The sequence below is a fragment of the Camarhynchus parvulus genome, chromosome 3 (assembly GCF_901933205.1).
Source record: "Camarhynchus parvulus chromosome 3, STF_HiC, whole genome shotgun sequence".
Lineage (NCBI taxonomy): Eukaryota > Metazoa > Chordata > Aves > Passeriformes > Thraupidae > Camarhynchus > Camarhynchus parvulus.
In genome coordinates, this window is record NC_044573.1 from 31,596,943 (window position 1) to 31,620,125 (window position 23,183).

The window sequence follows — 23,183 nt, forward strand, 5'->3', positions numbered from 1 at the left end:
TCTGTGCTGCCAGGATCCCAGCCCTCTCGCCCCACCCCAACCACAAAGTCAGGACTTCTCCCTTCACCACAGCTGCAGGCCACACATGCCTGTGCAGCTGAGCTGGGCTATTTCAATGTTCAGCTCACCACAGAATAACTCTTGCACTCTTCTCCACTCCCATAAACAAATGAATGGTGCTCAGAAGGTACGCATCAGAACCAAAGCAAAAGGGGTGAGGCTGTGCAGGTGAGAGTGGCAGAAAAGGGGAGAACAGGGCAGGACCAGGACAGCCAGTAGCAAGCTCTGCTTAGGCTGCCTCAAGAACATAAGGCAATTCCACCAAATCCCCCTAAGCCTCACAGGACTTATTCTATTTAGACAAATCTACAGGAACTGTAAGGACTATTAATACAGAATCACAGAATAGCTTGGGTTGGAAGGGACCTCAAAGATCATCAGGTTCCAATGTCCCTGCCATGGGCAGGGCACATTCCACTAGACCAGGTTGCTCAGGGCCCCACCTCGCCTTGAACACCTCCAGGGACGGGACATCCACCACTGCCCTGGGCAACGCTTTCCAGTGCTTCACCATAATTTCTATTCAAATACATAGTAGGTTTTCATATTTATCCATTACAGATTAAAACTCCATACTTTGTAAAATGTTTCATTGTGTAATTTTATTCTTTTTTGACTTGCTCAACCATATTTTATAAGACACCCAATGATCAAATCCTTAGTCTCTCATCTCATGTTGCTCTTCTAAATCTGTTTTAGATCAGTCATCCCTAATGTGAATAAGTATCATGAATAGAAAGGAAGAATTCCTATGGAAATAACCATATAAATAAAACAATACATGGATATTATAGAATAATTTTTTTTAAGATCAATGGCATTGTCCCTCAAAAACCACAAAAGATAAAAATAGCAAGGCTTAATGCTTTTCTTGGTTTTGCAATTAAACTGTACAAAGGGAAAGACTCACAAAATCCAAGAACTCAAGGATCTTAACCTCTTTAAACTAGTATTGTCCCACAATGGTTAATTTCATTAACCATGCAAAAAATTGTAGTATGCTTGATAATATTCATACTTTTAAATTAAATTAAAGGTTTCCATTTGCCTAAACTGGACAACAAATAACTCATGACTTCCTGGTTCACTCTCACGTCTTGATGGTTCAGCCTTTATTTTTACTGCCACACTTAAAAAGACTTTATTATATGCTATAGTCTGTCCAGACATCAAAAGGAATTCATCTTGTTAGACATTCAAGTAAATACCCAGCTATATTAGCCAAACCAACTGAAAATGGTTATTGTGTGGGGTACATAAATGAGGAAAGTAAAATTTAAGACCAAAAGCAACATCAGAAACTCTGGCAGATAGAAATTTCTCGCTTCTTAACACACTAGAACTCAAGCCCTGATGAATTAACAAAAAAACCTTTAAAAGACTTCAACTACATGCAGGTATTGAAAGGTGATTGAAAGGTTGCATAACTTAGTTCCTTGTTCTGTTACAAACAGTGACCTCCTCAAAGCCAATAAATATCCAGGCAGCATTTTAAAACAAGCCCCATGCAATGACAATCCTCCAGGAGTTCAATACAAACCAGACTCTGGAGTATCAGTCTGCCTTAAGGGGAAGGTGACTGTTGCTATTTGCAGCTTCAACAACACAACACCTAACACATTTAACTTTGACAGCTGAAGTTGCCAATAAAGTGTGCTAAAGAAAATGCAATCAGGCCACAAAAATGGAGAAAAGCAAAATGTGTTTGCATCCAGTATGCAAGTCAATTATGTGTTATTTAGAAGTTTCAAATACTAGAGAAAGTAGTATTTATTTCAGGAAAATGGAAAAAGAAAATATTGGTTAATGACAAGCAATAAACTTCCTACAGCAAGCTAAAGAATATAATGCAACAGAATTATATTGGGCTCTGTGTTGCTGTGTAAAAACAGATCCTGCCATCCACAGATGTAAGACCTGGGGCAGACAGAAACTTACCCATGATCAAGGAAGCCAAAAATAAAATTTGGAATGAGAAAAAGAGCCAACAAAACAAACAGGTTATAAAGATTCAGCATCAAGTGGCAAACTATGATTACAGAAACAATGATAGATTTTCTGCAATGGGTACCTTATTTCAAGTATTGCTATTATCAAATTCAAAAAAGAATTTAAAAGAAGTTTGCAACCATATCTGGGCCTTCAAGTGATTGACTCAATTTATATCCAAGCTTAAGTTCAACCTGACTTTTTTGTGTGAACGTATTTTTCCATTGCTTATTATTGGTGTTCTTCTAGTTTTGCTTTGGTTTTGGGTAGTGTTCTTCTTTTAAATACTTATTCTTTTTCATAATACTCCTACTGACTATATCCTACAGACTAATTTCAGTTCTGTGCCAGCAACATTATCTTTCTTACTGCTCTCCAACTATGACAAAAACTGAAGAGAACAAAGCCACACAGTACTACAGTACTATCTACAGAAGAAAACAAAACAAAACAAAATACCCAAAACAAAACAAACAAACAAACAAAAAAGCACATGTTCATCAGAAGCCTCATTGCAGCTCCCCATAAAACAACTGGAGACAATTCTCTCCATCAGGAATCTGTTTTCAGATGAAAAACACTCATATGCTTCCAATCTTCATTTCAGACCTTGAGGAGTTCATGCCTCTTTCTGATATGCCACGTAATATGTGTCTGTAGGACTGATAGTGGGCATGCAATTGCACCTCTCAGAAGAGCACTCAGCAACAGTTAGGCATAGGATTCCTTGTAATATATTAGGACTGGAGCTTGTCTAAAAGGAGATTACAAGGTGAATTTAAAAGCTGATTAATTAAGATTTGATTCATTAAAAATATGGTACAGAATTTGCAATCAAAATGCTTGAAGTTGAAACTAAAAACACTTACCTAAACAAAGAGGCAGGAATTATGGCATCCTTAGAACGAATTAATTTCACTAAGGCTGTTCAAGATTCAAGTCTACCATGACTTCATCAAAATAAAGGCTTTACCCAATTATCACCAATCTGGCCCAATAAAATAATCAGCATGATGTTTAAATGACTATGAGAGCATGATGACTGCACAACACTTAGACGAAAAACACTTTTTGAAGAAGACCTTTTATTATGTTTATCAACAAGAACTGTAAAAGTAAAACAAACACAAAATGATCACCAAGGCCAGTATTATCTGTAACATGAAAAAAATATACAGGTTCCATAATTCTTACGTCCATAAGTTAACATCATTCTTCAAAACTCTTTGCTAATGCAAAAGCTAACAAGTTCTGGGCTCTCAGTTGCTCCTTAAAGGCCTCCTAACTAACTTCTGCTTAAAATTAAAAAAATATTTGTAATAGCCAGTGTCACAGTCAACTTAAAGCTAAAATTCAAGCTGTGTTTTTGACTAATGAATCACTTCAAAAAGTCATTCCTACAAGAAGGGTTTTACCCTTATTTTACCTGACTATCCCCTCTGGAAACCAAGTACAATAAAAAGAAAACATGACCACTTAAAGAAAGAGGAGATTAATGACCAGAAGAGTAATCATCATTATTCTCAAAAAACTGGGAGAGCTTTTTTGCAGTAAAACAAATTGTAGAAAACCAAGACTTTAATTATTTAATTAAGCTGATATATTGCTGAACATGAATAAAAAATTAGGTCATTTTTACTGAATTGCCTATTCAAGACTCAGTTGAAGAAATGAAGACCAAGTGGAAGGAACAATCCTTAAGAGAAACTACGCCTGACTCAAAAGTTTGAAGCAGAAAATAGATGGGAGGCTAGCAATGTCTCAGCAGAAAGCAAGAAATATTGCTTGTACCCTTTGCAACTCTCCCTTGGCACCAGGTTATACCTATTCTTGGAGAAAAGATAATGGGTATAAATCAGAACAAAGGTCCATCTATGTGGCCATTTTAAGGAAGATTCCAAAGGGGAAAAAAAGAGAACTAAAACTACAATATTATCCTTTAAGCGTTCTCGGGTTAGTAAATGACATTGTGAAGTTAAGGAGAATAATTCCTGACATTAAGATTCCTGTGATGATCCAGTTCCACAGGGCTAAATAATCAACCAGGTTACAGGGTAGAGAGGAGAGAAGGTAGGATTAATGAAAGCAGGAAGTATGTTCATGAGAAAACTGAAAAGGTATCGTGACACTCTAACTTCCTGCATTTTTCTTCCTAATTCTGAAGTGCAATCCACTTTGAGAAGACAAATAAGACAAAATTGAAAAGGCTTTGGTTTTGAACACAGAATAGAATGCATATTTAGATGGGCAAATATTTGCAAATGAATAGGAAGATCATCAACAAAATTATTTGGGCATGTAATTTTGAGGGGAAAGTTGCAAGTACATCTGATTAAATGCACTGGGTGTATTACTACTTTCAGACCATAATGACTTGCTAATGGATTGATTACAAGTTTTTCGTACGCCACAGCTGAAGACTAACTAAATACCCCATGCACAAAGAAACATCTTGGAAATGCCAGGCAGTGGCACCACTTCTGTTATTATGTCTCTGAAAAGCTCAATAATTGCAGTTCTTCCTGGAAAGAAACAAAATGAGCAGAACCAGAATTTTATTTGGAATGAAGTACAAAATGAGATCTGGAAAATGCACCACACAGACTTCAGAAGACTCAGCTATTTGTCAAGGACAATACCCTCTTAAGTTTCACTGACTAGATCAGAATATAAAACGTTTCAGTTCAAGAGAATGGAAACAAGTAAACAGAGGACTCTATTACAAGAACACCAAACCTTGCAATAAAAGTAGCAAAACCAACCAAAGGAGCACGACAGGAAGAGAGCTGCAGTTGTTGGTTGTGAGTCAGCCCACTAGACCCACCAGTGGGTGATGCTGAAGCTCTGAAAAGCACCTAGCTAAGGAAAAGCCTATTTTTTCACTAACAGTTTATCAGAGGAGAAAAAGAGAAGGAGAAACAAAGCTGGGCTTTGCTGGGCTCACATGTGAAAAATATATCACATTCTATTCAAGGAATAAAAATAAAAACTATGTTTTAATCTCTGTTTTGAATTTAAAAACCCACCCTTTCTCAAAACCCTCACCTACTAGAACCTTCCTACAACTCACAAAACCCATATACTTCAAAACTAGTAAATAGGAGAGACAAAGCTATGAAAATACTTGAAAATTTTCATCCCTAAATTCCATAAAGGAGAAGATACCAACATTAGCCTGGACCAAAAATCCTGCTTATCCTAGTACAAGGGCCACAATGCTTAACAGAACTACTTGTCCTCCCTTTTTTAACATTTACTTTCCAGAGAAATTTTTGTTTCTTCCAGAGATAGGTTCTGAATGTTTAGTCTATGGCTGTGGACATTTTACATACCAAGGACCTCAAATAAAGACCAACAGAACAAACCCAGTATGTCAATTTTTTGTTTTCTTGGATTAATACATAACCCACCTCCTGTCTGACCACAGTAGCCCTTAGGGGTGCAGGGGACAGCCATATAGGTAGGACAGTAAAGCAGATTAAATCTATCTTTGCTACTGGAAAAATGAGCATTCCTCTCTTCTTGGCTTGACACTGCTGACCCCGTTCTGTGTACTTGCTCTGGCACTCATCTGACCACACAATAAGATAATTCAATTTGCTAATCCAAGGGAGGAAGGGGAAAAAAAAGAGCAAAACAAAAAGAAAAGAAATAGTGTTCTCCTGGGTTAGTGGAGTGAGTTAACTTCTCATGTGCTTCATAAACTACCAGAGTCACTGCAACAAGGCAGTGCAGCCATGCTGTACCAAACCCAAAGAGAAGGGAGTAACTGGGAATACTCCACACAGAGCCATTAAGATAGGAGAACAACTAGTCAGCCTCTTTAATATCCACCCCACTCCCTTACTTCTCCCCCATAATCTAAGAGCTGGCAGAACACACTTCAATTTCAGTGATGCAGCACTGAGTACATTCCCAAACACAGGTTTCCCCACCTGAAATCTAATCACATCAGCAATCTACTAAAATATAATTACGGCTTTTATTTGAAATCTCTGGACAAGCTGGTTTTGACATATGATAAAAAATTATATACATACCAATTTAAAATATAAGGGTTTTTTGAAGGTCAAACACAATTTTAACTAAAAAGATCACTCTACCCACAAATGCATCTGTAGAATAAAAACAGCCTCGCAGCTTTTTGGCGGTAGATTCAGAGAAACTAAACTACAAGACAGAACTAGGCATTTGCAATTTATTTCAGTATTTTTTAATATTTTTTGAATGTATAACTGTACAACAGTTATACATGAAGTCGTTTAACAACTCTCTTCCCACCCTTATTTGCATGCATTCTGTTACAGTTTAAGTCACCTAATCACACACTACCTTTCCCCATGACACCTGCCCCATTCAGTACCCTGGCTGGACTGTGATCCAGGGAAACATCAGCACTGAGCACTGAAGGAAGCTGCTCTCAGTAGAGCAGTCCCTCGAAAATGCATGGATACACACACGGATCAATACTAGAATGGAAGACACACAGGCCTTCGGTGAGAGCATTACAAACCTACAGACAATGGAAGGCCCCCACAGGCTCAATCAGCACAGTGAAGATGTGCATTTTAGAGGAGATGCACACATCTGACCCCAGCTCCCAGCTAGCAGACTTGAAGCTCCATCCCTCAGTCACAAACAACTTCTTTTTTTCAAATTGCAGCCTCTTGGTCACAACAGAATCAATTTTTACTACGTTATGCATATTCTTCAAACAGGGGGAAGTGCCACTGTGTTCTTTTACAATCTCACAAGTGCTAGAAGCAGAGAGAATTTACTTGTAGAAAACCCCCTATATGCCATATCTCCTATATTCCAGATCTGATGCCTCAGTTCAGAATTTTCTAAAGGAAAACCAGAACACCACAGCTTTTCTTTGCTTTCTAGCTAAAGTAAAAACAATCTGTTGATTCTCAGTTCCATTCTGCCTGCAAAGCTAAGAAAAGCAGGGCCAACATGGAAACTGTCCTGTTAGGAGAATCAAGGAGATACTATGGTATCAATACACATTAAATACCTTCTCCCTGCAATGCCAAGAACTGGAAATGGTACTGCAAAATCCATTTCTGCAACTTCCCATGCCTTGGGTTTCATTCCAGGCATTTGAGGAAGCTACCAAGCTCTCACCTACAACTGAACATAGAATTTTCCAGTTCATTTTCATAAGCTGGAGCTTTTCTGGCTTGTATGTTATCACCAGACTTTTTAAGAAATTTTGCTTGTCAAGTCCATTACAGCAGATGAAACTCAATATAGAAACGACCCATTGTTTTTCTCAAAGTCAGATTAGATATGGGAAATGGTCATATGTCAAAACCACTCCCCAAACAATGTACTGTCATGCCAAAGTTTGGTAACAACTTAGAAGGATTCTCTTCAAAAGAATTAAAGAAAGCATTTTAATCTGATCCATTCCAAAAAACTTCAAGATTCTTGAGATTCTGACAAAATTCCTTTTATCCCCAGCTGCATTACTCTATCCAGCCAGCCTTCCTAATCTCCATCAGAGAAAGGGAAAAAAAAGCCAACAAGAACAGAACATTTACATGAAGGTGGAAAAGTGTTTTAGAAAGTGATAATCAAAGAGTGAAGGGAGATTCTTTGCAGTGTTTATGTTTAACTTTTTCCTCGTTAAATACAATTGAAAGTTGAGGAGTTTCTGTATCAGCAGAGTTTAGCAAGACAGACTTCTCAGCATCTGGACATAAAGTAATTCCCAGAGGAAATTAATCATAGGAAATCACAGCATATGTAATCATGTCTCCGTTCAGTTTACAAAAACTGTCCCATCCCACATATCATTTTGCAGACGCAAGCCCAGGGCCAAGAACGCTGTCACAAAGCCTTGAATGGCATTCCAAAGGAGAAAAGATGATCATCGCAGTGCTAGAACAGGCTTTATTCTTTCAAAGTACTTAAATATTTTATGAGTACCTTTGCTTTCACAGGGAAGAAAATAATTTCCTCCAAGTGCAGATCAGTGGATGCTATCTAATCTCCTGTCACAATAACGCAATCCTTATGTACACACAACTCATCAGCATACCATCTACATCTCTTTTTTTTTTTTTCCCATCAAGCCGCGAGCATTGATGGGCTAATTGTCGGCTTATGCTGAAAAAGCGCTCAGCACAGGGCGGCTGAGGCTGGCAGCGCACGCCGTGCCCGCCCGGCTCCCGGCCCCGCTGCCCGGCGGCCCCGGGGCCCGGGGAGCGCCCCCGCCCCGCTCCTCCCGCCCGCTTCCTCCGCTGCGACGCCGCTTTCTGCTCGAAAATCGCCATCGGGTTTTTGTTAGCGCAGTAACCCGTTCGTCCCCACGGCGGGCACACAAAGTGGGCCCGGGCTGCTCCTCGCCGCCGGGGACAAAAACCCTGATTTCATGTTTTTCCCGGGAAGCGCCTCGAAAAAAGGAAAAGCTCACGCTTTCGGGAGGATATTTTCGGAAGCAGGGGACCTGACTCGTCGGGTGGAAATACGCAATACGAGAAAAGGCGAAACCCGCAGATTTTCTCCATCACCCTTTCACAGAAGACACGATTTTAAGGAGATGGGGGGAAACGCCGCATCCCAGACGAAGGGCGTCACTGATTTTTAAATCCGGAGAAACACGCTGCCTCCAGTCCCGGGGCAGGCAGTGAAAGAAGGTCACCCAAAAAAAAAATTAAACCTCTGGAAACGTCTCCGCTGGAACCGCGGAAATCCGCCCGCGGCAGGGGAGGCTGCGCAGCCCCGGAGCTGGCTGGCTGGCTGGGTGGGTGTGCCGGGGGCGCCCCGCGGGCAGAAAGGGGCAAGGAGGCGCGGGCAGCGCGATCCGGCAGCACCGAATGCCAGATGTGGGATGCCGTCCGCGTCCCGCCTGAGGCGATGCCCCCCGGCACCGGCGATCGCCCCGCGCTGGCGAGGGGAAAGGGAGGCGGGGGCGCGGAGTCAGCTCCGGGCCCGGCGGGGACGGGGGAGGGGGAGCGGGCTGTGCCCAGACCGTGCTGCCTCCCCCTCCGCCGGCCGCAGCCCGTCCGGGTCCCGGCGGCCGGGTACCTCCTGACACAATGGGCACCGGGCGGACCGCGGCCCCTCTCCCCGCCACGGCTCCCGCCCGACCCGCAGCCCAGGGCGGCGGCGGCAGCAGCATCATCCTCACTCACCCCTCCGAGGAGGCTCGCGCGCCGGGGAGGGGCCGTCGCTAGCGGGTGCTCAGCGGGCCGGCATCCCGCGGGATGCGGGAGCGAGGGCGGAGCGCTCGGTGTCCCTCTGGCAACGGCCCCGGCGTTATTCCCTGCACATAGCGGCGGCTAACGGCACCGCGGCACCGCGCCGCACTGCGCACGCGCCGGGGCCCGGCGGCGGCGGGGCCGCGTGCGCCTGCGCCGCCCGCAGACAATAGCGCTCCCCGGGCTGCGGGCGCTCCCCGCGCGGGCGATGGCGGGAGGTAAACGGCGCTTCCCGCCCCGATCCGCCCCGGCCGTGGCGGGACCGACGCTGAGCCCGCCGCAGGCCCGAGGGCGTAGGCGGACGGGCTGTGCTGTGCGCAGGCGCGACTGCGACCACGATCCACAACAAAGGGGAGACGGGTTGCGGCGACCACCCTTTCCCGGTTGCCGGGGGTGGGCGGTGGGCGGGGACTCTGCCTCCGGCGGCGCGGTGCATGCCGGGACTTGTAGTCCCGGCGGCGGCGTTCCCGCCGTCGGGAAGCGCGACGGATTCCTGGCGTGGCTAGTCTCAGCTGCCGCGGCCGACGGCAACGGTCGGCCACCAGGAGCCGGAGGGATCCCCGCAGGTGGCTCCTCCGAGAGCCCAACGCGGGAAGGTAGAACGGGTGGAACTACCGTTCCCCAGCCTCGCCGCGGGGAGCCCCCGGTGCCGGGGCACAGCGCCGGCTGCTCCCCGGCGGCCAGCGGCGTCCCGATGCGGGAGCCCCGCGGGGAGCGCGCCCTGGAGGAGTCCCTGGAGCGGTACCAGAGGCGCCTCCGAGGTGAGCGGCACGGGCGCGGGGTGAGGGCGGGCCGCCCCCGCCGCCGCCCGGGTCTGTGGCTGCCCCCGCCCCGCGGAGCGCCCCGGCCGGGCTGGGACGGGCGCGCAGCAGGGAAGTTGCTCCTGGCTGTCCCCACAGCCGATGGCCGGCGCCGTTCTTGCCGCGACACGCGCCCGTCTGACCGTAACGCGGCTCAGGCAGGACCGCTGCTGCTTCGGGGGCCGTTCTGGTTCGTGTGAGGGTTTTGGCCATCCTTGAAGCATCGGATTCTAGCCGTGGTAAAGATGAGGGTACAAATGGATTCTAATGAGAGTGGTTGTTTCCGTGTCAGCGAGTGTTTTCATACGTGCCGCTTTGTCCGAGAAGCGTGGTGTATAGCCCGAGAGAGAGCACCTGAATCTGTCACCGTGACACCTGGGCTTGCCAGCCTTCAGGCTGTCACTGGCTGGGCAAGGTAAATGTCCGAATTCTGAAGAAAGCCAGTGGATAGTTTGTGGGTGTGCGAACCTAGTGGTGCGAAAAGTTGTGTCCTGAGCACAGCACCCCCAGATGGCCTGTTGGGATGTTTCCTGTGCCATGGGAAACAACGTTGCCAAAAAGAAGAAGAAAGAAACAAGGATAAAACAATGGAAACATTTTCAAATAGCTACTTGATACTTGATTCTCAGCAAATATTTTTTTACTTCATTCTCAAAGGAGCATCAGTTCCTTACATTAACGATAGATTTCTTTTGTTCCACAAGACAGAACTTTGAGGAATAGTTTCTATTTACTTTTCCTGTGGATGAAATGGCCGTGGTAATGCTACTTGACACTTGCAGTTAACAGTTACTGCAGAACAGTTAGGATGACAAATACCAGGGCTGTTTAACTGTATGTGAGACTGTTAGAGCTGACCATATCTAATGGATACATTGGATGCATGTATTCTCTTCATACAACTTATTTTCATTTTGTCTTTTTCTGACTGGATCTCCTTACTCTGGATCCGTTATATTTGTTAAATGATTTCATAACCTGAATTTCTGGTGAGCCTTTCCCCTTTACATTCTTGGAAACAAGAATTTTTTTTTCATACGATGACAAGGTAGTTCTGATTTTGTACATCTGGGGGCGCTTCTCATGAAGAAATCAATATGATGATGCACAAACAACTTCAATACAGGGGCAGTATAACCTAAATTTCATTGTGTTTCTCAAAGAACCTCTTTTTTTTTCTCAGTGAAGTACAATTTTTAACTCCTTTGAGCTGTACAGCATTTTCCACATCATTACTACCAGTGTCAGGAATTTACTGTAGGACAAATAGGTCATCATTACTCCCAAAGTTGTCAAATCTAATTCTTTACCTATTTCTCTTATATTGTTATACAGCTTGAGATTTTTCTGCCATTGGGATGTCTCTGTCATTCTGCAATTTTAGGTGGCATACTTTGGACATTATTCAATGTTTTTGAAACACAGCATTCTTAACCTGCCTGTAACGCTTGACATTATCTGGATGCAGGCTGAGCTCATGGCAACAGGTTTTCTCTACCCATGCTGGACACCAGAAGAATCACTCTACAGCCTTACTCAATTTGATGGAAGGGTGCTTAAGATCTCAAAGAGCAACTGATTATTTCAAGGCAGTGTCCTTTGTTGTAAAATGAAATTCCTCAGAAGACAGGGAGCCTCAGTGTTCAGTAAACTGAGTCTGGCGGCCAGAGGGCAGAAAGCTGGACCAAAAAAACCTGATTAAGACCTAGCTGGTCTTAGAGCTCAACAGAGAGGCTTTGATAAATAACAGAGGTTCTATAATGTAGCTTTTCCTGACCTTGTATAATGAAAGTCTTTAATGCTGTGTGTAGTACTACGGTAAGAGGTTGGTATTTGTACAGTTGGGGTTATTAGGTTACTGTGTAAACTTTCATATAATTGAGACAATTTCAAATGTACCTTAAAAACTTTAGGAGATAATATTTCTAATAAAAAGTTCTCAAGGGAGTAGAGGTATTCTGTAAATGAGAATAAGTGGTGAGCTGCTGTATTCATATTAATAACTGAAAATTGACAGGCATAATGTGAATGTCCAACGGGCCTTCTACTACACCACTGCCAAGAGCAGAGTGATGCCTTCCTGTGGCTTTCCCTTTTTTTCCTAACAGCAGTAAATTGGGAGGACTATTTAGAGTCCAGTTCTTTGTTTCTAGCATATTTCTGGTTTCTTGAACAGAGAACTATTAGCTTCTATTTTTATAGAAAGTGAAAGAGCAGGAGCAAAGGAGGGGCACACTATCCTTTTTAGGATTGTTACTGAGCCTGAGACAGTTGTCTACCTCAAGTCTGTCTTAGGATATTGTGGAAATTACATTCTGTATTCCGCTGCATTGCTGAGTGCAGTGTCCTACATAATTTCAGAGACTGGAGATGCAAACCCTAAGAGAAACAGATGACAAGATAAGACTTTTCTGAATAAAGTTTCATTTTATGGCTGTTTTATGTGGTTCCAAAAATAAAGCAGGAGAGATGGGAAGTCAAAGCCATCTTAGGAAAAGTGAGTATGTGGCCCAGTTTCCATCACTACAAGTTAGCTGTCACACTGAAGCAGCTTAGAATTACATTCTTAATGGTCTTTTGCTTAGGCCTTTTATTTTTATTTAGCAGGTGTTTCTAGGTATCCTTCTGAGCATAAAATGGTCTTTGAAAGGTGGAGAATCTGCCACAAGGAACTTAGCAATAAGGTTTTCACATCTGAGGGTTTCTATAACTTAGACAAATACTTAATGCTCTGGAGAAAGGGCTGGTGTAGGAACTTGTGACAATGACTGCTGCAGCTCTGCTTTTAAAGATGATAACTTGGTAAAAGTTATGCTGAAAATTACCTATTTCTCATAAAAAAAGAGACCAAGAAACCAAATCAGAAGGATTCATTATTTTGGAACAGCTGAGCATTTCACACTTCTTGGGATCTTTTGAGGCCTGACTAATGAACAGCCTGGTATTGCTCATTGCTGCATGTACAATCCTAGCAGCACAGGTAGTGATAGACAGGATACTTTTAGTCTCAAAACTGCCATATAGTATGTTACTTCCATGGTAACATGCCTGTGTTTGCCAGCCAAGAAAGAAGAAGAGCTGAATGTCAGAATAGGAAGTAAAGTAAGTTCCAAGATGTGCTAAACACAAAAAACCCTATAACCAAATTCTCAATTTCAGTATTTTTTAGCAGTTACTTGACTGAAAAGATATATGGTGTAATATTTTAGGTTTTTAGCTGTCAATGGAAGCAAATGTTGATCTAATTTTGGACAGGAAAGTTTTCTTTAAATGGCTATAATCTTTCTGCTTTCAAGAGTGTGTCTAATTGTCTTTTTTGTCAGTTACTGTTTGACAAAAAGTCTACAGTGATTTGCTTTGGGTTTTTTTAAGACCTAAAGAATCAGTAATTCCTTCTCTAATTTTCTAAGGCTGTTTGCTGATTGGGAACCATAATGGCAAGTGATGCCATTTGTTGAATTTATAGCCGGTAATTTCATGTTCTTGTAGGCATTATTAGAACTGGACTGTTAGGTTTGGGTGACAACTTTTTCATAGAGTTGCCATTTGTTTTCTTCAATTTATGGTGCTTAATGGTTCTACCAGCTGGAGTTATTTTCCATGTCTTTCAGGCAATTCTGTTGTTTTGGATGATTGATTCTTTTGCTCACAGAGTATTTTCTATGGCATTTCCGAGTCCATGAATGAGGTAGCTTTGGTGCTTTCATTTAAAGGAGTACTCTTTAAAAAAAAGAGCTCTGTGCAGTCAGTGCCTGAGAAAACATCTCTTTTTTAGGCAATACTAAACTGGTTCAATGCCTTCTGGGTTTTTTTCCTGTTTTGACTTCAATGGCAAATTGTTCTTACACTGATTTATTTTTTTAATGTATTGAGTTTGATCCATCAGATTTGGGTTCTAGCTTGTCATTTTTCATAATCATCTCAGATCCTTTGAACACTGAAAACCAAAGGGCTTAATAGTAAGTTGGTTTTATTTTTTTTTTTGAAGTTCCAATCCACATGAGTCCAAATTCAATTATATCATCAGCTATTCCAATAGGAAATAGCACTGCAATGATGTTTTAGCATAGAACAGGAATACATGTTTGGATTTTATTTGTAGAGTCTTGTTAAGACATCAAAAAGACAGATGCTGATTGATTTTGATATGCAAATCATAGTGCTGCATGTGAGCAGGTTTTGAAGTATGTTTTCACTGAGGTGTTTCTGTAAAATAGACTATTACAGGAGTAGCTTAACTGAAACAGGTGGAATTGGGGAGACTTAAAAATTAATTAATTCTGAATTCATTAAAACATTAATCATGTTCCTTGTTGTCCTGTAGTTTGCATCCACAGTGTTTTTTTAAAATTTCTTTCATATTTAAAAAGAATACTTTTACATTGTAAGAAATACCAAATATAGTCTTTCCACTCTTTGGTATACTGTCTTTTATCCTAATGCCCAAAATTATGTTCCTTACTTTGGAAATAAAAAATACTGTAATGTATTTATTCCCTTTTAGGCATCCAGTTCAACTCTTACTGAACTAGGTGTTGGATCTCTTGTATCTGTAAAGCCACACCACTGGGACCTCCTAAGTCCCTGTCTCCCAGTGGTGTTTTGCCTATGACAGCAACGTTAGTAATTTGAAAATAGGAAAGCTTTTAAGAAATTTAAGGAAATATTTGATGACACTTTCCAGAATATGGTGACATTATTTCACAGGCAGGAAAGTGTAGTAAAAAAAAAACTGGCATCAGTGTGCCATTGATAATGATTTTATTATGTTTCAATACTACTGGCCTGTATGTTTATGGAGAAAGAGGACAGAGTGTAAGATCTCTGTTATCTTTGTGGATGAAGTAAGAGCTAGGAGTTCAGAAGCTGTAATACTACAAAGAGAGAGAAGTTCTGGGAAAACCAGTATATATGGGCTTGGATGGTTCTGGTTTGGTTTGTTCTGTTGTTTGTCCCTTGGCTAGGGAGCAAATACTGGTACTCTGGGGTTCTCTGGCAGACATCTACAGGGAATGGGGAAATGAAGGAACTTTAATGCTCTCAGATGACACACCACATGACAACTTAAATGACATTGAACACTTCTTAGCAACAAATGGTTGCAACATAGTTTGCTAAATATCTAAGCCATTGCATCAGTGAGATACTTCTGCCATTTCTCAATTAGCTCTTCCGCTCTCATAGCATCCTGGAATGCTCAAGAAAGAGCTTAAGTATGCCAAAAGTGAAATATTTGACCTAAACCCTTCTTTTCTGAGTCATTGCCTTGTAAATGGTATTTGGGTTTGTTTTACTAAATTTTGACTGTTTAAAATATGCTTATGATTTTCGTGAAGTCAGCTGAATCAAAGAAAAAATTTAGAAAGGAATACAAGGAAAAAATATATTGAACATTAGATAAGACCTTTACTGTATCATCTGTCAGTAAGTCAGTTCTTGAAAATATTTATATTTATGTGGATAGAGATTTTCTGTTGTGTTTGTTGGGTCTTTTTTCTAGAATAGTGTGTGTTGTTATTTATTTTTCGCACTGTTCAGAAGTCATTGGTCTTTATTAATTAACTATTTTATGGTGGCTTGGTTTTCTGAGTTATTACTTTATTTACTCAGATATTTGTTTCATTGTGTGTCATGTTGCTTTGTAACAGTGTGTGGTGGCATCACTAAAATGCAAAAACATTTTTCTTGGTTTCCAATTCTGCATATTGTAGAAAATGTAGCCTGAGCTTTAGGTTTATTGAAAAGTATGGAAGCTAGGAAATATTTTAGGGTCAAGTATATTATTACTTGTGCTGCTGCAGAGTCCTAATGTATTGAGGGGCTAAGATGCTATGTGTAGCTCTTCTCTGAAATATTAATATTTAGTAAATATTTTGCAAATATAGTAGGGTTTTTTTTGGCTCTTTGCATTAGATAATTGCTTCCAGTGGCTGAGTTTACGTCAAGTAGTCCAGGTAGACATATGCTGAATGCTTGTAGTTCTCTCATGTTTTTTCCCATTTAAAATAATAGCCAGTAAATCCTTTCTTTTTTGTTGTTTCTTGTGGCTAATGATGTGGTTGGGTTTTTTTTAGAGCGTGCCAGTGAAAGCATCTCTCAGCTGAAACATGCTTTGGCAAAAGGTGATGGCACTGGATTTGACCAGTCCTCTGTGGATGAGGACAGTGACAATGCAGACAGGGCCAGTGATGACTGTGGGACTGCAGCCAGTCAGGAACTGCAGCACAGTCATGCAGGTAAGATTACTCGGAAAGCAAATGGTTTGAACACTGTTAGAAATTATACTAATTTCAATGAAAAAAAAATATTTATTGGTTATAATGACTTTTATCTCTTCCTAGTTAACCAACTTAAAATTTTGTTGCAACACCAAGACAGAATGGAAAGTGAAGAGTCTCCTTCAAGAAGGAAAAATTCATTCCATGTATGTTTTTCTGGTTTCATTTGTGTTGTTTGAATAAATGGCATGCATGTTGATTTTATAGTATAAAGAGAAGAAAGGAAACATTGAATAATTTTTACTATTCTTAATATGGGAGCTTCCTGAGGCTATGACCAGGACTTGATATCCTTATGACCACAATGGAAGAAAAATGAATCTATAATACAGGGTTTATACTTTCTCCTCTTTTTGTTGACCATGTAGTGAGGTCATAAATCCTTTTTGTTTTGAAAACACTTGGGGTAGACAACAAGGAAAAATTTCTGAAAAAGCAGCCTCTTTTTTTCCTTTGACTGTACCTTAAGGATTCTCAGTGTCCTTCTTATGCTTTAATGATGCTTTTTCTTGAAAGAGTTAGAGACATTCATGCAAAAACAGGTTTTGTGGTTCTCTGCCAAAATGCAGTGGTCTCTGTCAAAGTTTGTTTACTCCCTTACAAGGAGTAAACCTTACAAGGAGCCCCTTACAAGGGCTTCTCAGATGCTGCTTTATTGAAGCAGAACTGCACCACAGTACGTGTGATGCACTGTTCAGTTACAGAGCAGCTGAGAGTTGCTAGGATCTCCACAGAAAAATAATTCAAAGGCATTGTTGCAGTTTTATCTTTTGATGACCTACACTGAATATTTTTGACTTATACTAAGCAAGACAAGCAGCTCTTTGCTGTCAAAGTTAACAACAGAATAATCTAAAAGCTGTATTCCTGCTGTGCTGCTTTCAGCCTGTGTAATGAGCGTAGCTCTGCTGTCCTTAAGGAATTTTATTTAATGTTAAGGAATTTTATTTAAAGTTAACTTTTTTGAGTGTTCTAAGATCCACGAGTTTAGTGTGGTTGTCCTGCCAGGCATTTTGCCTCATAATGGCATAGGAAAGAGTTAGTGTTTTGTAGCTCAAGGGATTGATGGATCACTGGATGACTTTGGCAGGACCTGAATTGGTATCAGTTTGTATTTAGCCTTGGAAGGGAGGGAAAGAATCTTTTATTCCATCTTTGTTGAAGTTTTCTACTCATATGGGGAAGTTTTACTAGAGTGGAGAATTTAGAAAATGGAATACTTTTCTCTAAGAAACTTGGGATAGTGCTTTCAGGGAGAGGATCAAAGAATGAAGGAATAAACTGAGAAAAAAATGGGAATTTACTGAATTGGTATAGTATTGCCCCATTTTTTCCTCTTGAAGTTTCTGGTGAGAGACATTCTGTGAAGTGGTGGCTTTACTCTTTTTTGCAGATGTCCTCCATCTGCTTGAGGATATGAAAGTGTTCTGAAGGCAGACCATGTGTAAAGCTCAAAAAAATGTTGAACTGCAAAAGTGCACACACACCAAAAATAAACCCAAGCCCTCATAAAAATGAGCTTGTCCAGTGATTTACTGGACACTGCAGAAATGCTTCTTGCATAAGAAGAATCCAATTTTCCAAAGGTCAAGGAAAGCCAACTTAGATTATGAGTAACCTTAACCTTTTGCTTTGAGTGATGCTGAAATACCCAGTGAGTGCTGAATAGGAAATGATTGCAGGATCTAAGCTAAATATAACATTTCACAAAAACTATACACTTTAATAACCTTTACCACAATTCATACATATAAATAATATTGTTGCAACTAAATTTCCTTTTCTTTCCTATAGATTACAGTTGCAATAGACATCAAATTATTAAATCCTTTCTTTGATTACACCCAGATGATTGTGCAGAAATTTTCCTTTTGCCCTACACTTTATCACCTGAGGTCAAGGCCCAGCAAGATTGCTTCATATAACAACTGCAGCTCTGCAAGCTTGGTTTTGGCTAACCTAGCTGCACCCAACCTCTGTTCCTGACTCTGTTATTATTGCTGGAGATGTGATGGATTCCTGTTGTCTCCTGCCAGTTTATAGGATGGCAGAGTTTCTGTAATTCTGTGGTTTAGATACTTGAGATTTGAGACATTCTGGAAAAGTACAAGGTGGGCCAAATTATTTGTGATGTTGGCAAAACTGTCACCGTGTTGAATGCTGGCTTCTAGAGCTGCTAAGCATTTATAAATCCTTTTCAGCATTAAGTATTTAGATGTGAACAGCATTTTCAAGACTCAGGCATAATTGTTTGGTAATTCATATTGATCAGATGTGTCTTTCAGTTCTGATTTTAATATTTAGCCAGATTTAAATTTATGCCCCTCCTGACCTCTGTTCTTTCACCCTGTTACACGTTATATTGTGAGAATATTAATTTAAAAATCCCAAATCAATTCATAATTAATTCATAAGAATTATGTTGTTAAAAAGGTAAAAAAAAAGTCACAGAGATCTTTTTGTGTTGAAAAAATATACTACCTGTTATTTTTTTATTAAAAATTCCTTAGCACTATTGTTTGCATTACAGTGATGTTTCTCGGTTTAAACATTAGAACTGTTTTTCAGTGAAAAATAATCTGAATAGAAATGGAGTTTTTCCACATTTTTCTAACACTGCTTTGGTGTAATCTTGTCAGGGAGGCATCTGGAGGTCTCAGCTGCAAGGTGTTCATTACATTTTCAGAGAAGAAGGATGGATGAATAGGAGCCAGAGAAACAGATGACTTACAAATATTATCAAAGCTATATTATATATACTTTAACAAGTGTGGTTCCTTTTTTGTTTTAATTTATAAAGTAGTTAGGATTAAGAATTTAAATCAGGATGAATTCTGAGTCAATAGAACATGGAGCTTATGTCTACTCAGCTAGGTAGAATATGTGGCAAATTTGGAATTCCTTTTCTAAAGGGATGTTTTTTCAGGTAGTTCTGGATATCCTCCATTTGTCTCCGCAATCCTGGTTCCAGATATCTCAAGAGTGTCCCCCTCTTTATAAGTCAATACTTATATTTGGTATAATTGGACTGTAAGGTTTTTGTTGCTAGAAACTTTCACCTCGTCCTAATTTAAGGATTATACCTTTATAAGGATTGGACAAGGAATTTTAATGCATTGTTGACAGAACCTGTAGATAAGATAACTAGTACATGTAATAGCCATTAGTAACTTGGTTTGCTTTTTTTTATTTTGCTTCATGGAGTTTTTGTTCAGGTTTGGTTTGGGGTGTTTTGGGTTTTTTTTTTTTTTTTTTTTTGAATGGTCAATATTTCAAAAGTAATATTTAAAAATATTAGGATATAGGTTTCTGAATCTTTGATCTCTTTTAGACTTCAATTATATTTAGGAAATATATAATGGAATATTTTTGCACAAAAAGGCATGTTTGTGACCCAAAAGCATAGGTGTTAGAATTGTGTGTGTTTCAAAAATAGGGATATGCATAAAGATACTTGTTTTCCTTCAGGAGTGTGAACTAATTTTAATGGAGAAGACTCCATTAACAATTCCGTGTGCATTTTGAAGCCTTACCAGAAAACTGTAGGTTGTATTCTGTGTGCAAGCAAGATCTTATTGCAATAATGGAAAATCAGAAGATAACACATGTTGTTCTTTACTTCCCTCAGAAGCCCCCAGAAGCTGTGCCTGCAGACTTACCAGCCCTTTTCGATCTTGTTCCTATAATCACTGATCAGTCACAATACATTAAACATTTGGAAGCAGAAGTGAAGTTTTACAAGGTATCAGACTTATTTGACCTACTAAAACCCTGGTCCCCCAAATGTGAAAAACTGCATTAAAAGCAGATTACATTTAGATTTGAGATTGATTGCTGTAATGACCAAAATTGAGCCAAATGCAGTTCAGTAGATCCCTTACCCTGTGTCTTGGTATCTAGTATTTAAGGGTATTTAAAGGCATTTTTACATCCTGTCACAAATACAAATAAGCATTTTTAAAAAAATATTTATAGCAATTTAAGCTGAAAAAATAAAAAATCTCTCTTTTGCAACTTCTTAGTCTCTCTAAAAGGGTTAAAATTTTTGAAAATGTTCATCTAGGCTTTTGGTCTCAAGATGCATTTCAATATTGATAGCCATCTTAAGGAACCTTTTAAATGCAATTCCTTCATCCTATAGGAGGAGTTGTGTGGGGTGAAAGATCAAGAACAGGCAGTTTTACTTGAAAATGAGGAACTCCATCAGAAGCTGAAATTCTTAACTGCAGAATATATGTTGAGAGAACAAACTCTTCTTGATGCCTCAGTAAGTTTTATTTTTTGTTGCTTTAATCAGTGTTCAAGGATCTGGCAAGATTATTTTCATGGAAGGTATACAAATGGTTGTCTGCAAATGGAATTTTAGTCAAAATTTAATGAGAATTTGTAAATATGGATTTCCTTGGGTAACATAATTTTCATAGGTTGCTAACCTAATTAAATTATTTATTGGTTCTTATATTCTACTGAGGATTGTTCAGTAGAATATAATGAATATTGTTTATTGGTTCTTATATTCTATGAATATTGTTTATTGGTTCTTATATTATACTGAAGATTATAAGGTTCAATACTTAAGTAAGGAAATTTGTTTAAAAAACCAGCCTGCATAATAATAACTGAAGCATTAATACTTTCATTTTAGGCAAACACTCAGAAATCCTGGCCTGTAGGTGGTAAAGACTGTGGCACACACCAGCCTGTCACCTCCTTACTGGCACATAACAAAGATCAGGCTTTTGTTGCAGCAGCTTCTGGAGACAAAGCCAGATGGCCTTTAGAGCTGGTTGGTATCACCTTTCTTCATAGAGTCCTACCTTTGCAAAACTGTTCAGCGTTGTTGTTGTTGTTCCAGTTCTGATGATCAGCTTTTAACAGACACAGGAGAAGTTTTAGTTGACTGAACCTTAATCTGAGCTCAAATTTTATTCTCTTAAACCTCATCTTCTCATCGTACCCTAATTAATATTATTGTGCAGTTAGACACAGATGGCAGGCTGTATCTTCAGATGATGACTTCCCAGAGATAATTCTTGTTTAAAGATGATGGCTTCACTGTACTTGGGAGATTCTTAGGAGTAACACAGCACCCAAGCAGGTGGGAACAAGCTGGTGTAATTTGTGTAACCCTCCACACAAGCTCTTTTCATAATGAGTTGTTCTGCTCCTGGAGCAGTACAGGTTCAGTACGATACAAAAGTAGTTTTGTGCAATCTGCTATCCCTTGGATGAGTTACACACCTTGTGCTTTTGGAGATACAGCGGAGTCCTAGTAATTTAGAGATGATGTTTTTAATTCCTGTATTTTTAGTTTCAGAAGATATTAACTTTCATTTTGCTCTGAAGTAGTGGGGTAGTTTTGCTATCTTTTGGGAAAAAACTTGGCTAATTGAAAAGTTTTGATATATTTTATCCATGTGCATTTGCATACTGTGGAATTAATATGGGGCTTTAATTCTTTAATTAGATGGGATTTGAGGGTTTATTCATAGAAATATATTGTTTTGGGGTTTTTTGTACTATTATTTTAGAGCTGAACACCTCAGTGATCGCTGATGCCTGCAGTTGTTTGGAAGCAGTTTTTTACAGTAATTGCTTTTTTTTTCATCTGCCACATTTAAATCAGGAGAATCATGTTGATTGTAACTTCATTATAAGTGTCATAGTGAGCTAAATTTGTAGTGCTTTATCTGGTTTTGTTATCACCATTGTATTTAACATGGGTGTGGTTGATTCATATACCTAGTCCTTCACCAGGTATATGAAGAGTAACTCTCTGTATTATAAATAAATAGCCTGTGTAATTGAAGTTCTTAATAATTATGTACTAATATCTGTTGACTTGTGGGAAAGCAAGAGCAAACTCAAGACATGATTATCGGTTTCTGTGAATCATTGTAGAGAACTGAGGAATGCAGTTGGAATTGAAACAATTTACCATATGAGGATCTGGCAAAAAACCTTATTTAGAAACAAAAAATGGGAGGGTTGTTCACTTTTTACACTTCCAGAAAAGTGAAATATTTAGGTTTCTCTGCCACTAGTATTTCAACAGGTTTATGTCCTCGGGGGAAAAGAATGTGGGTAAAGTCTAGGTTTATTTGTAAAGACTGTTATGAAGAAAGCAAGACATATCTTCTCCCATCTTTTCTACAGGAGAATCTAAAACTTCTTTATCAAGAAAAAGTCAATATCCTTGATGCTCAAATACAGTCTCTAAGGTAAAGTTAATTTTTTTTTCTTAAAATAATCCTTAAAAAATTGTACTGCATAACAGCATGAATCACTCTTAATCTGAATTTAACTAAGAGAATGCCTGAATGTCTGAATGTTGTGTCTTCTGATGCTATCCCTAAAAACTGGTTTTCTATTAAGTTCTCTCAAATATTGATGTAGCAAAATTGAATGTACTGCTTCTTTATAGAAACAGTAGCATATATGTATAATCTTATATTTTTATACATATATATTTATATATATCTTTTTATATACATATATATATATAAAACATCTTATCTTTTTTACCCTCTTTCCCCTAAGAAAGGTCATGTAAGATAGACCACTCAAAGAAAAAAGAGGGGTTGCAATTTTACCTTATGTGACAACTTCCATAATTAGCTATTTTCTACTACTGTTTAATCATGCTTTTCCCTAAATAAATTGTGGTTTCGTATTTTTGAAAATGCTAGACTGTTCTGTGTGTAAAAAGAGCTATTGGTAGGGAGACAAGTTAAAAGAATACTTTGGTGAAACCTGCAAAATGTAAAGCCAGTTGTCTTAGTGAAGGTAAAGGAGGATCTTTAATTGCAATCCAATTTTTAATTATAATTAAAATTGTAATCCTTTTT

General features: G+C 39.6%; 2 protein-coding genes across 9 annotated transcripts in view; one reads left to right on the plus strand and one right to left on the minus strand.

Annotated features, from left to right (window-relative positions):
- The window catches only part of CEP170 (centrosomal protein 170), a 94,653-nt gene extending 85,034 nt beyond the window's left edge, over nucleotides 1-9,619 (minus strand). For all 6 annotated transcript variants that reach the window (XM_030946125.1, XM_030946124.1, XM_030946123.1 and 3 more), the window contains exon 1: nucleotides 9,192-9,619. The gene's annotated coding sequence lies outside the window, so the exon portion shown is untranslated. The remainder of the gene's footprint in view (nucleotides 1-9,191) is intronic.
- The window catches only part of SDCCAG8 (serologically defined colon cancer antigen 8), a 104,875-nt gene continuing 91,105 nt past the window's right edge, over nucleotides 9,414-23,183 (plus strand). For 2 of the 3 annotated variants that reach the window (XM_030946127.1, XM_030946128.1), the window contains exons 1-7: nucleotides 9,691-10,018; nucleotides 16,132-16,293; nucleotides 16,399-16,481; nucleotides 19,964-20,077; nucleotides 20,477-20,602; nucleotides 20,981-21,121; nucleotides 22,492-22,556. In XM_030946127.1, coding sequence (XP_030801987.1) covers nucleotides 9,952-10,018; nucleotides 16,132-16,293; nucleotides 16,399-16,481; nucleotides 19,964-20,077; nucleotides 20,477-20,602; nucleotides 20,981-21,121; nucleotides 22,492-22,556 — 758 coding nt within the window. In that variant the 5' untranslated portion in view covers nucleotides 9,691-9,951. Of the gene's footprint in view, nucleotides 9,476-9,690; nucleotides 10,019-16,131; nucleotides 16,294-16,398; nucleotides 16,482-19,963; nucleotides 20,078-20,476; nucleotides 20,603-20,980; nucleotides 21,122-22,491; nucleotides 22,557-23,183 lie in introns of those variants that run through there. The other variant, XM_030946129.1, reaches the window with a different exon arrangement.